At 46.1% G+C, this 13,539-nt stretch overlaps 1 protein-coding gene across 1 annotated transcript; it reads left to right on the plus strand.

Moving 5' to 3' along the window:
* Positions 1-2,322: 2,322 nt before the first annotated feature.
* onecutl (one cut domain, family member, like) lies at positions 2,323-10,609 on the plus strand (the record flags this gene model as incomplete). The annotated part of the gene is made up of 2 exons (XM_083918992.1): positions 2,323-3,361; positions 10,299-10,609. 2 exons carry the CDS (start codon positions 2,323-2,325, stop codon positions 10,607-10,609), a joined length of 1,350 nt encoding a protein of 449 aa, XP_083775118.1.
* Positions 10,610-13,539: the final 2,930 nt, after the last annotated feature.

The raw sequence follows: 13,539 nt of genomic DNA on the forward strand, positions 1-13,539 counted from the left end.
GCTCTCATATGCCTATAACGTGATCACACACACACACACACACACACACACACACACACACACACACACACACACACACACACACACACACACACACACACACATAAATTAGACACAAATTCATGCGTCCACATGGCGCGCTAAATGTACACAATTACATCCAGTGGACACTTTTGCACGTACACGCGCGCTCCCAGCAGACCGGGGCCTGCAGTGTGTGTGCTCGGTGCTGCAGCAGCAGGTCGAGGGTCTTTTGGAAAAAGGGGTCGCATTGATCTTGTTGAGGGACCTTCCAGACTGAAGTGTGAGCGGTGAATGAATGGAGGCGCGTGCTGAGTGCTGATTAAGAGCCGGGCCGAACACGAGCGTCACTTGACAGCGTTTATTCCTGAAAAGTGGGACAAGAGGAGTCAGAAAAAATAAAAATAAAAAGAAGAATCCTCGTGGAATGTTTGGGACTAAAAAGACAGAAGTATGGGACGGGGTTTAATGTGAAGATGGCGCACAGCAGAGTGGAAATGTATAGATTTTCTTTCCAGTCAATCAATTTGAGGAGATGCGGGCTACATAATTGCATATTCACCCTTGATTCATCATTTTTAATCATCCCAGGGCCTTCCAATCCAACCCTGCACTGATATTAGAAATAAGAAAAAGTCAATTATTCTAAAAAATACATTTTTAAAAATCATAATAACAGAAGAAAAACCTAAAATGCTCTTGTATTATCCCATTCCATCTCTGGGTTACGTATACTCCTTCACAGTGACAATGGCAGCAGCAGCAGCATCACTTGTTACATACAAAAGAACAAAACGACATTAGCTGCAGCTCGTGAAACCATTGATCAGTTCAATAAACAGCCGAGCGCAGCAGAACGGCCGGGATGTGCGCACATAATTCATAAGTTGTGCGCGCAATCAGCTGAAGAAGGCTTAACCTGTGGGGCCAGGAATAAGGGAGCATCTCCACCTCCACAACACCCACCCAGCCCCACCGTCACCCCTCCCTCTCCCCCTCCCCCCGGAGAGAAAGGGTTAATTGGAGTAGGAATTTCATCGCACATCTGTCAGATTTTTAAGGCCGTGACGCACTGAAAGCAGAGAGTCAATGTGAGCAGAGGGGGGAGGAGGAGGAGAAGGAGAAAGAGTTGGTGGTGAGATCGATGAAGTGGCAGGCAGAGGGAGGAGGAGGAGGAAAATCTCACGAGATAATGAAAGAAAAAGAGGAGAGCTGCTAGTGTAGAGCAAAAAACACGAGGCAAGACCCGGAGATTTTGTTGGAGTGGAGTGGGAAAACAAAGACGGAAAAACGGGAACGAAGAGAGAGAGAGAGCGCGAGAGAGATCGGTCTGGAACCCGCAGATGGTTTTTTTTTTTACACTCTGGTTTTTTGGTGAATGTAGCACCCCGGGGCGCAGCCGGACCAATTGTGTGAATCTGCAGGGCTGCTCGGCGACACAATCGGAGACATGCACAGGACGGACAACGGCCGCGGACGCGCTCTGAGAAGTGGATCATAAAGGTAGGGTTTTTTGGATCTCTCTATAAACGCACGCGTGTCCGTGATGCTTCTCCCTGAATCGCCGTCGTGCTCGGTAGTTACTTAACGGATCGTTCGCATTCATTACGCGTGATGTAAATATGCGAACGCACCTCTAACACGCAGCTAATGTCCGGCGCATCTTCTCTGTTCATAACTTTGCATGAGATGGAAAAAAAAAAAGACGCATGATTCCAAAATGAGATTGTGATGAAGTGATTGAAACTGATACCGCTGTTTTCCCGTGTGTTCCTCTCGTGTGAGGTAAAATGACTCCTAATGCTTTTATGATTATTTGTTTTGGATGCACGAGAGTAAATGAGTGTTAAATTCCGGGGCGACGGCCGTTATTCGGCTGTTTTTCCTCCTCTGTGACGGTGAAAGTTTAAATTCAGCGGAATAACAGCGCCCGTTTTGTCTCACGCAGGCACAAAAGCGAGGCTTCTGCCGAGGAACACAGCCCGAGCACCAAAGAGACAAGAGAGCCGAGTGCTGATGCACAAGTGAGAATCAAATCGCAGTCCAAAAGCTCCTGGTGCTGGTTGCAAACTCGTTTTCTGGGAGTTTGAGGGAGTTTGAAGACAGTACTTAACGTTATCAGATAATTAATTAGACACCCCATAAGCCCGGAAATCAATTAATTCACAAATCAATAAATCCATAGTCTGGTGTAACAAGAGACCTTCCAGACTGTTAGCCTGGCTGCTGAACAACAATAACAAGAGAAGAGCAACAACACACGGGGGCAAGAAATACAATTTGTATTTGTTGAAACTGAAGATGGATGGGGGTCTAGGGGAGATGTCCCTCCACAGCCACTCTGATCTGGCTCACAGCCAGGACGGCAGGGCCATGCTGCACTCGCGGGACCTTTCAGCTGCTTTCCCCAGGCCTTCCCTTGGGGGCCCCTCCATGTCTCTGGAGCCTGAGCCCCGTCCACCGGGCTTCGACCACTCCATGTCCGCGCTGGGATACAGCGGCGACTCCCCGTCCAGCTCCGGCAGCACCTACACCACCCTGACCCCCCTGCAGCCCTTCGACGACAAGTTCCACCACCACCACCACCATCACCCCTGCCTCCCTGTCAGCAACGTCATCGGCAGCTTCACCCTCATGCGTGAGGACCGAGGCCTCAGCACCAACTTCTACAATCCCTACAGCAAGGACCTGGCTATGTCCCAAAGCCTGTCGCCCCCTTCCACGGGTTCAGGCCTGGCCTCTTCCATGCACGGCTATGGCAGTTTGGGCAACAACCCCAATGGCAATGGTGGCCAGATGCTCCACGCTGGCTACGACGTCCATGGAGGGAGCCTCTTCTGCCGGACATCAGATTTCGGCCGCGAGATGTCGCCACCAGGCCTGGGAGGAGGTGATGTGTCAGTGGGGCACCAGCTGAACAAAATGGAGGCTCACCAGCATGCCCCGGGCCACCACCCTCACATCTACAGCCAGCATTACCAGCCCCACCATCACCCAAGCCAGCAGGCCTCCAAGATGGGCGAGCACCTGCACTCATCATCTGGCCTGTCCTCGCCCGGCGAGGGCATGCTGCCGGGCTCGCAGGGCAACGGAGGCGGCGGGGAGGAGATCAACACCAGGGATGTGGCCCAGAGGATCATCACAGAGCTGAAGAAGTACAGCATCCCCCAGGCCATCTTCGCTGAGAGGGTTCTGTGTAGGTCACAGGGCACACTGTCTGACCTCCTGAGGAACCCCAAGCCCTGGGGCAAGCTCAAGTCCGGCCGTGAGACCTTTAAGAGGATGTCCCGCTGGCTGCAGGAGCCCGAGTTTCAAAGAATGGCCTCGCTCCGGCTGGAGGGTAAGATCTGGCTTTGCTCTCTATCTGCTCTCTCACACACACACACACACACACGCACACACACACACACACACACACACACACACACATACACACACACGTACACAATCACGCCCATACAGAAACCACAACAACAAACAGACACGCTCTTTCTGCTGGTTTTCCCCAAACACCTTCCTTCTCCATGTCTTCCCAAAAAAAATTCTCCTCTCCAGCAATCAGTATGCAGCTCAGGTTGAGACATGAGGAAAAGCAAAGGCATCATAGTGATGTTTCCCTCCTTTACACCAATGTGAATGTACCACAGGTTTGTCTATTGTCTCAACAGCCCGGATAATAAGAACTTAGCGGCACATTGAGAACAGTTTGAGCAAGAAAGGGCCATATGTGCCATTCCTTTGTTTACTTTGCTCCCAAACAGCTCCTATTGATTTGTACAGTAGCTACAATAAAAAAAAAAAAAAAAGCCACAGACATTTGCCCTCCTCTTAAATGAACCATGAAGATCAGCGTGAGCAGCGGTTGGCAATTTAATCGCTTTTGAGCCCACCAAATAATTTGTGCAGATATGCTATTCTGGAGCGATTGATTAATTCAAGCAGTGATTTATATCTGCTCTGTGTGCGGCTGAAGTTGAGTTGGCAAGGTAGCCGATGCAAATGAGACTTGAGCTTTTGCCAGATGTCTTTTATCAACGTCGTCACCGGGGCAATTACTGCAAGGCTAAATACAAATGTTGTCCTGTTCAGAGGCAGCACCTCGCAGGTTTGTGAGATTCCTCATATCTGGAAAACAAGAGGGTCGTTGCTTCACCGGAGGCGTGTGTAATCTTCAGCGCTGCATCGATTGGTCGAGCGACAGAAAATGAATCATGTCTGCCTTGATAATCAATTAATTAAAGTCACTTATCTCGCAAAAAAAATGCTAAACGGGAGGATTTTCTTCTCCGTTTCTGTCTATCATTTTAAATCCAATTGTGTTCGGGGGGTGTTGGACCGTCGGTCAGGCAAGACAAACAATTCAAAGACGTCATTTTGGGCTCAAAGGTTTTTTTTCATCCGTCACAATTTTCTGACATTTTATAAACTTTACTCACGTGATTATTTGAAAAAAAATGTAAATTAATCAATGGTAAAAAAAAAAAAATCACTATTTACAGGCCTTGTATTTATACAGATTTCACAGGGTAAAGATTTTTCCTTTTTTCTGAACAGCACATTGTAATCTGCTGCTTGACATTTAATATTCTTTGGGGATGTGGATTGAAGACACGACAGCACGCTGTACAGTGCCGTGTTACAGTGTTGTCCCTCCACGGGGACCGAGGGCCCATCTGATACACGGGGCACAGAAAGAGATCCAAGTGAACACAGTAACACGAGACGAACATAGGGGAGTGGATGTGTGTGTGTGTGTGTATCTGCAAGTGGTCTGCTCACTGCGGGGGCCTGTGAGGAGTACGTGTGTGTAAGCCTGCCCAGTTGATCACTGCTTTTCGCTCTCTGTCAGCAGCTCGACTGATTAAGCCCAACAACACAATAGAGTTCATAGGTAATGATTGTGCACTCTTGCAATCCCTTCACAATTATTGATCCTTGATTGTTCGGCTCTGAGAGCACATGTGTACATCCTCCATTCAGCAAAACGTTAACAGCAATCACACCCGAACCTCTTATCTAAAAACCGGAGTTATCTGTGGGATTGTTCTGTAATTTGACATAAATGTTGTTTGATGAACCTAATCCCGCGACGTGTGAGCGCTTTATATGCAAACTGCGTCTTCCTGTCACAAAAAAACCTAATCTGCCTCTTGATGAAACAGTTCTTTGTTCCCTTTGAGGAGATTTCCAATCGTCAATCATTCCCTCTTTGTTTCTTCATCTTTTACAAACACAAACATTATTTTAACGAGTCAGTGCTCTCAAGTCCAGGCAGCCGATCAATCAGGCTCATAAAAAATTAAAGTCCCTGCACAGAGAAGTGTGCTAATGTTTGACAATGCTGCTCTCTCTCTCTCTCTCTCTCTGCTCCCACACACTCTGAAATTGCATATTTAGTTCTTGGCAAAGCCACAGTTTGGACAGCTCGGCACTTTTCTACATAACCTACTTTCCGAAGGGGGTTGTTGTGTTTTTTCCCCCCCTGGCCAACCCCCTTTTGTTTAATTACAAGCCTCTATTGATTTCCATGGGAAAGAGCAGCACGCCTTGCCCACACACACCTCGGCCGCATCGGCGAATCGAGACTGGAATTAGAATGCGTGGTGCCCTGTGCTCCCCAGTCTGAAGATAGCTCAAGTGCTCTCTGCTTCACGCCTCAAGTTTTAAGATGATCCTCCTTAATGCAGCACTCGCTTAAATACATAGAAGGCCCTTCAGTGTCAGCCAGAAGCGGTGTTATTTCCATAACTGTGTCTCTGATATATGGAGGGGCTGCACAGCTCTCTGAGTCTGGATGCTCAGTAATTATGGAATGCAGTTGCTGCCATTTTGTCTTTTCAAATAATTGTCTGCAGAGACATTTTCGCTAAACACGGAGGAGGTGATCCTTCGAATTTATCCGCAGTATCTTGTTTTTTTGTGTATGTGTGTGTATGTGTGTGTGTGTGTGTATGCTCTATGGATTACTGCGCTGTATATGAGATGCATCTCTAGCCCAACCTCAGGCTGTGGAGGAGGCAATCAGGATTTAGGCGGAGAAGAAGGCAGGATAAAGACCACACAGCCATGCTCCGACACTTAAAGTCAAGGGGGGGTTTCAGAGACTATAACTTTAAAGATGATGGCCGAAGCCCTTGACTAAAGGTCTAAATGAATAAGAAAGGTCAATGCGGTTTACGTGTCGGCTCCAGTGCCTGCACCACCCCCACAGTAATGAAAGCCACAAAGCCTCGTCCACCTCTCGCTGCGTACAGTTCACATTCTGCTAGTGAGGCTCAAAGGTCAGCGCAGATTCTATTTGCATATCGGGAATTGTAAACAGGCCGATGTGGCCAGCGCTGCCCAAACACCCAACAAACAGGGTTGTTGTTTTTTCTGTTTTGTTTTTTTTATCTGGCTCCTGCAGCTCCCCCCACTCCGGCGCTGAAGGGGTTAACCAGCCTCTGTGGGTCGAGGAGTCTGAGCTGCACAGATTTAATCAATAATTTCTATCAGCCCCTGGCCCAAGAAATCAGCAGGGGGTGGGCTGGGGGCTGTGGGGTGGGGGTGTTGGGGGGGTGTTCTGGCTGGGAGGCGGGGTGTAGGTTGAGACGCCGGGGGGTAGGGAAAGGGCTTTCGATCACGTTTCAGCAACACGAGACAGGGGCATACATCATGATTAGGGGCTGTTCCCACGATCATAAGAAGCCTATAGGGGAATATTTATGTCTCCAGGAGTAGCCCCAGCGCCGGGGATTTATAGCATGGTAATTGTGAGCCTTTTACACATGATTACAGCATAAGGAAGCATTTACTTAATGGTCGACGTTAGGATCGTCAGTAAGGGAGAGAGCCGAGGATGGGGTGGAGGCGAGGAGGAGGAGGAGGAGAGCGGCAGGACACCCCGACTCCAACAAGCCATAAATCCATGCTATAAGCAAGCTAGCCAGCACTATCATGTCATTCCTTTCATTACTACATGAGCCGAGAGTGCACCACTGTATATACCGTCTATAGCTGCAGCCCACCTCCCAACCCCCAACCCAGAAATATTGACGGTGAGGGATGGTATAACGCCGGTGAAAAATGTAGCATTTGGGAGTAAAAATAATAATAATTTCACTTGTGGTGATATTGACATGCCGCTGACATCTTGGCCTGTTCAGATTTTAATGAGACGTGGTTCGATAACTCTCAGAAATGCAAACGAGCTCTGGATGCCTAAAAGCTAACAGGCACCTGTAATCTCAAATTGACAAGAGTGCATCCCCGAGTCAAAACATTTCCTTCAGATAATGATTTTAGAGGAGAATGCACACGGGGAAATCACGGCGAGATTTATTCATGTCCAGTTGAGTACTTAAGTTTCAGAAACTCAGCTGGATGTCAGCAATCAAAGTCCAACCGTGCCTCACACACACACACACACATACACACACATTACACACACACACCCACACACGGTTCCCCACCCGGCTCTGAGGCTGCTGTTGTGATAGCACTCGTGTGGAAAAGACAGCAGTGAGGTCACACTTATTTCTCAAGCGCTCTGCTAATGAGAGAAATTTGCCGCCCTGGGTTTGAGGAGTGAAGAGCTGGTCATACAGTAAACATCAGGCCCGCGCTGTGTGAGATGTTTCTCAATGGGCAGATGTAAGCCAATCAATCGAAGGTGTCAGTGCTTCGCTTGAGAGCAAAAAGGCTGCATCTTTGGTTTTTATAATGTATGTCTGAGCCATGCGCCACGAGTTTGATTGTGTCCCTGCGTGTTAGGGGTTTGAAATGTGGTGCTTTCAAGGTTATTGCTAGCTGAGATCTCTATCTAATCAAGCCATTTTGGTCAATAATAGAGTACCATAAACCTTGTTTACAAGTGGAGAAATCTGCCAGTGCAGCAAGGTTCCCACTTGTTTTTAAGATGTTCTCTTAAATAAAGTGTATATTTTTCTTGCTGCATTCTGCTTTTTTCCGGTCCTGTGTCAAAATACAGACATCTTTGTATGGAAACGCCTTAAAAAAGGTTTATTTGAATAGTAAACAGTTTGAAATAATCTTACTGTTCTGGCAGATTCCCTCATTTATTGTGAGAAAATAAGACATTCAAGACTCTTTTCCTAAACATTTCAGATTTTTGAAGGCTGTTTTGGCAATATGCTCAAAATGTCCAACAGCTTCTGAAACAGTATATCAAATATCAATACAAGGACAATACAAGTCCTAGTTTATTTCTATGTTAAATGAAAGAATAGTTTTAATGTTGAAAACATAACACAGGGTTCGCACAAAGTCCTGCTTTATTTTATTTACTTGAATTTGAATAAACTCCCTGAAAACTGCTTGACTCTCATCCTGATCTAGTGTTTATCTAAGAAATCCCTATTTTAAACCAAAAATCTTGTAATATTTCAAATGAAACAAAAACCACACGTAATGATAAATGCTTTGAGACTCTGAATTTTACTTTTAAAAAGCTGCACGGACCCTGAATATAGCACAATCATACAAGTTAGTTAGTTAGGAGAGAAGATATACTTTTATTCACAGATTCCAGACAGCGCTCAATTAAACTCCTGCATCAGCATCAATCCACTGGTTCTTCTTTAGTGTGTGTGTGTGTGTGTGTGTGTGTGTGTGTGTGTGTGTGTGTGTGTGTGTGTGTGTGTGTGTTGGTGTCCAATGCTTACACTTAGAAACTCATTTGGTACCATCAGCAAAACAGTCGCTCAGCTGCACAGTGCTGATTGAAACCTCTTAAAAGTGTGCATTTAGGTAATTGCACGGCTCCCCCCAAATATGTTTTAGTCCACTTAAGGCTTCTAAACACCCTGGGCAATGCCGACTCTGCTTGTTTCACTCACCCCTGATGTAACCCGCCTTTAATAGAAAATAAATTAGTTCCCCCTAAAGTGATTATTGCTCACTCACTGCCGCCACATGTAAATGACTTTTATGAGAAACTAATGATGTTGAAGTGTCCACTAAGGGAAAGGGAAGAGAGGTAGTGGAAGGAGATGGACAGAGAAAGAGAGAGAGGGAGAGAGAGAGAGAGAGAGAAGAGAGAGAGAGAGAAGAGGAAGGGGAGGGGAAGTTGGCTTGGTACACAAAGGCAGAGGTTGGTGTTGTGTTTCCTGTAAATACAGAATTACAGCGTGTTAGAGGTGAAAGGTTCAGCGATGGATATGCAGAGTGGAACATGTGGCCTGAATTCAAAATGCACGTCTGATTCTCAAAATGGATCTGAGCTGAACCTACACACACACACACACACACACACACACACACACACAACACACTATTTTTCCCCGCACGGAGCAGCAGTGGCTCTTTGCTCTCTCTCCCTCTTTTTTCAGTAAATTTTAGACTATTTGTGAGGAAATATGGATTATATAATTGGACGCGCTGCCGCAGCTACAGCGGTGTTTAACCTAGACCCAGAGTTGATATTTTGTAGTAAAAAAAAAATAAATTACAAATTACCAGTGGACTTCATCAACTCTATAACCGCTTAAAAAGTTTGAATAGAGCCTTGACACTGAGCTAATGTTCCCTCGGTGGTTTAAATCAGATACAAAAATACAGCATATTAAGTGAGGCAGAGTGAATTGAATTTAAATGCAGTCACAAGATGTTAAAGAATCCAGTGCATAGTTTTGAGTATGTGGTGTCTTACTGGTCTATAAGTTAATATTTCTGGTGTTTGACTCTCGCTTTGCCCTTTGTGTTAATCTTCTTTTGTGCCTCTGAATGTAAATTTCTGCTTAAAATGTAAAACAGACATGGACGGGGTAAAAGCCAGAAAGCTCAAGTGCTGTAATAGATTTAAGGACATGTAAGCTGCAGAAAGGACATTGAGGCAAAAGAAAGATTTTGGAAGTGTTTTATTGTGCGTCTGTTTGTGTTTGAATATGATTTTTAAATTGTTAATGGATGACAACACCAGATTTTGCACTTTGTCGTCAGGCCAGATACATGTACAAATACACAGTGTGTTCCCAAAGTGAAAGAAAGAACATAATGAAAACCATGAAGCAGCCTTGGCCTTGATGTAGTGATCCGTTTTTTTTCCCAGCAGCCAACAGCGTGTTAGGTTGAACATCTTGATTCCTTTACTGCACAATGAAACAAGTTGCTGATTCATCTCTTTCAACTAATCAAAGTTGCTTAGCTAATCTGTTTTCTTTCAACAAATCCACTTTCCCTCAGCTTAATCCATTTGTCCTAGTTAGCCAGCCACTCTGTTAGCTAACCTGTTTCCCCTTTCCTTTTTTTTAATTTATCTTTTATCCATCTGCCTGCAGCCTGCAAGCGCAAGGAGCAGGAGCAGAGCAAGCTGGAGCGTAACCAGGGCCCGAAGCGCACTAGGCTGGTGTTCACAGACCTGCAGCGGCGTACGCTCTTGGCCATCTTCAGGGAGAACCACCGCCCGACCAAAGAGCTGCAGGTCACCATCTCCCAGCAGCTCGGCCTGGAGCTCTCCACTGTCAGCAACTTCTTCATGAACGCCCGCCGACGCAACGTCAACAAGTGGGCAGAAGAGGGCCGCCCCTCCTCCACGGGTTCCTCGGGCTCCAGCATTTCCTCCTCCGCAGTGTCCTGCAGCACGGCATGATGACGGACCGCCAAGGAGGTGCGGTGGGGAGGGCGCTGAGGGAGCAAGGGGGCACATAGACTGGTCTAGGCAGAGATCGGCCGTAATAAATGTCCTCCTCGTTACAGAAGGAGCGACGGAGCCAGCTATTATAAATGATTTTATGAAGATGAAGCATTTTTTCCCAAACCAAAGTCGATCGCTCTCTTGAAATGGAAGAGGGCGATACCCAGAGTGATATGATCACAGGACGTGAGGTCCTGCTTGTATAGTCAAGGGTGCAAAGATGATTTGACTCAAAGAAGAGTCACGCCCTTACATAGACGCCATCTCATTGCATTATTTTGATTATCTAGATTAGAGATAATGAGGGTATTACAAATCAGGAGGATGCATATTTTGGTGTACCTTCTAATCTATAGTCATCTCTCCAAACGTGAAGAATCAAGAGGTGCCGTTTGCTCACACGTGGAGAGCTCCATTGTGTAACTTCTTAATCAAAAGTGTTCGCCATCATCCCAAAGACGTTAATCTTCCCCCAATGTTCCTATGGTCCTATTTTTCCTCAAGAATCAAGGTGAAAGAGGAAGAAAAGGCATTTTTAAGTATCTATTTTTTTTCCTGAAGAACCTAATTCCCCTTTCTTAGCATGTGTTTCCATGGTGATGGTTCCCAGGACTGTATGGCGCTGTTCCAAGTACAGAGCCTGGAATTATCCGGAGAGTTCTGTAGCGTCCGTGACTCCCAGCTGTCAATCATCCGCCATCGACACAGGAGCCTTTCCTGTATTTTGTGAAGATGTTCCCGCCTTGAATGAATCAGAGTTTTCAAGAGGGAACCGCGGTGCATCTCGCCGTACGCCAGGACAGAATCAATAAACACAAGTAGGACGCAGAAAGAGACTTGTCGGCGCAACTGTCTAGCTTTAAGACTCTCGCAGAGCTTCCAAACGAAAGCTCTGCAGCCATTTTTGACCAAAAAAAGAAAAAGAAATGAAAAACAACCTTTGAACACAAAGGCTCCGCGGGGAAGAGCTACACCTGACACAATGTATAGTGACGTTGTAGTATGTTTTTCCACTCATTTCCAAACAACTGTACACACCTCTGCTCCATTACGAAATCTTTTTTTTACAGATGTCTAGAAAATGGAGGAATGTGATTCTTTCAGCCCTTTTTGTACAGATTTCAAGCACATCGCTCTATTTATAGAAACACGATGGAAGTGCGGGGCGGTTTGTTTCAGCCCTGCTGACGTACAAGGTCATTTTTTTGGTCCACAAAGGAAAGGCTTTAACATGCCTCCTTATAGCCAATAGTTAAATCAAACCAAGAACGTTTTAAATGCAATTGCTGATCTGATCAATGTATTTATTACTGCATTTGTGTATTTATTTATTATTTGACCTTTTTTCTTTCCTCTCTATTTATTTGGTTATTTATTTATGCTATCTATATACTGTAAGTATTTATTTAACAATGCTCTGTATGTCTGTGTGAAACTGAAGACTTTTTCTGATGGGCACTTTTAGCTGTAGAATCCCATCATAATACCAAAGATTAACATTGCCTCCCTGAATGTACGGCCTGAATCCCTAAAACCCCCGTCCCCGACCTGATCCCGACCCGATTAAGCCCGACCCACCCAGTGATGTTGCGTATCTCTCTCTATCTTTAAGGCCTGGCCTTTGTTTTATTTATTTTTTTGTAGAATAACGGGGATTTCTTTACTCTTGCAAATGTCTCTGCGGTCAGCTCTTAACGCCAAGGCCAAAGCTTGTTTGAATGTTGTGATAATATTTATAATTAATACTATGAATAATAACAATAATAATAACGATGAAGATGTGGCATCCCATAGGTTCACAGGTTGCTTGTAAAGTTGTGTTCAGACCAATGCCATCTGGCGGAGTGTGTAAAGTGTCAGGGGACCCACTTAAAGCGGCGTCTGAAGGCCCCATTGAGTGTGAGTCCTTCAGGGTCACATGCTAACATGCTTACTGTGTGTCTGCCTGGGGAAACGCATGGTTGTGACCCCCCCGGTCCCCCCCCACCCCCACCCCTCACCTCCCTCACTTGCCCCCTCCCCAGTGCAGACACTCCTGTCTATGTCCAACTCAGTGTGATCTCACCATCCTCCACATGCCAAGCCCTTCTGCCAGTTGTCTCAGTTCCTCGAGGGTTCTTAGGGTTCATTCCTGGACCTTATACTGTGTTCCTAATCTCCTGGGGATCTTGGGTTTTTGGGTAATGGGTTTTAAAGGTCTTAGGTGTCTTTCCTGGACCTTTGGGCTTCTTAAAGTCTGTTCCTCATGTTCTGGATGATAACGGTTGGGTTTCTTTTCTCGTTCCATGTGTTCTAAAGGTCTTAGGGTTCATTCCTGGTCTTCTGGGGTTGTTAGGGTGTTCCCAAACTTCTTGGGATCTTGGGTTTATATGCCCCGGGTTCTGAAGGTCTTGGAGTTTATACCTGGCCTTCTCAGATTCTTCTGGCTTTGGTTCTCATCTTTTCTTGGGCTTGTAAGCTTTGTCCCTGGACTTCAAAGGGTCTAAGAGTCTGTTCCTCATCTTGTAGGGATCTTTGATTTTGTTGCAAGGCTTCTGAGGCCCTCAAGGAGCATTAGGGTTTATTCCTGATCACCTGGGGTTCTTGGGGTTTGTTCCAGGTCCTCGAAGGTTGTCTGGTTCCCCCCCTACAACTTGCACAGGTACAAGTGATTTGTTTTTCCAGTGTTGTGTGCTGTGGATGCCTAAATCAGGACAAAATCACGCAAGATCGGATTTTCTGACTCCTGTGTAAATGCTGCCAAAGAGTGGCGAGGTTAGCTTGGCCGTTTTCCACCTTCTTTCTCTCTCTCTCTCTCTCTCTCTCTCTCTCTCTTTCTCTCTCTCCCTGTCTCTCGTTTTCTCTCTTTAACGTTGGAAGGGGGCGGATTGCCTGGGCCCCCTTCA

The sequence above is a fragment of the Echiichthys vipera genome (assembly GCF_963691815.1).
Source record: "Echiichthys vipera genome assembly, chromosome: 8".
Lineage (NCBI taxonomy): Eukaryota > Metazoa > Chordata > Actinopteri > Perciformes > Trachinidae > Echiichthys > Echiichthys vipera.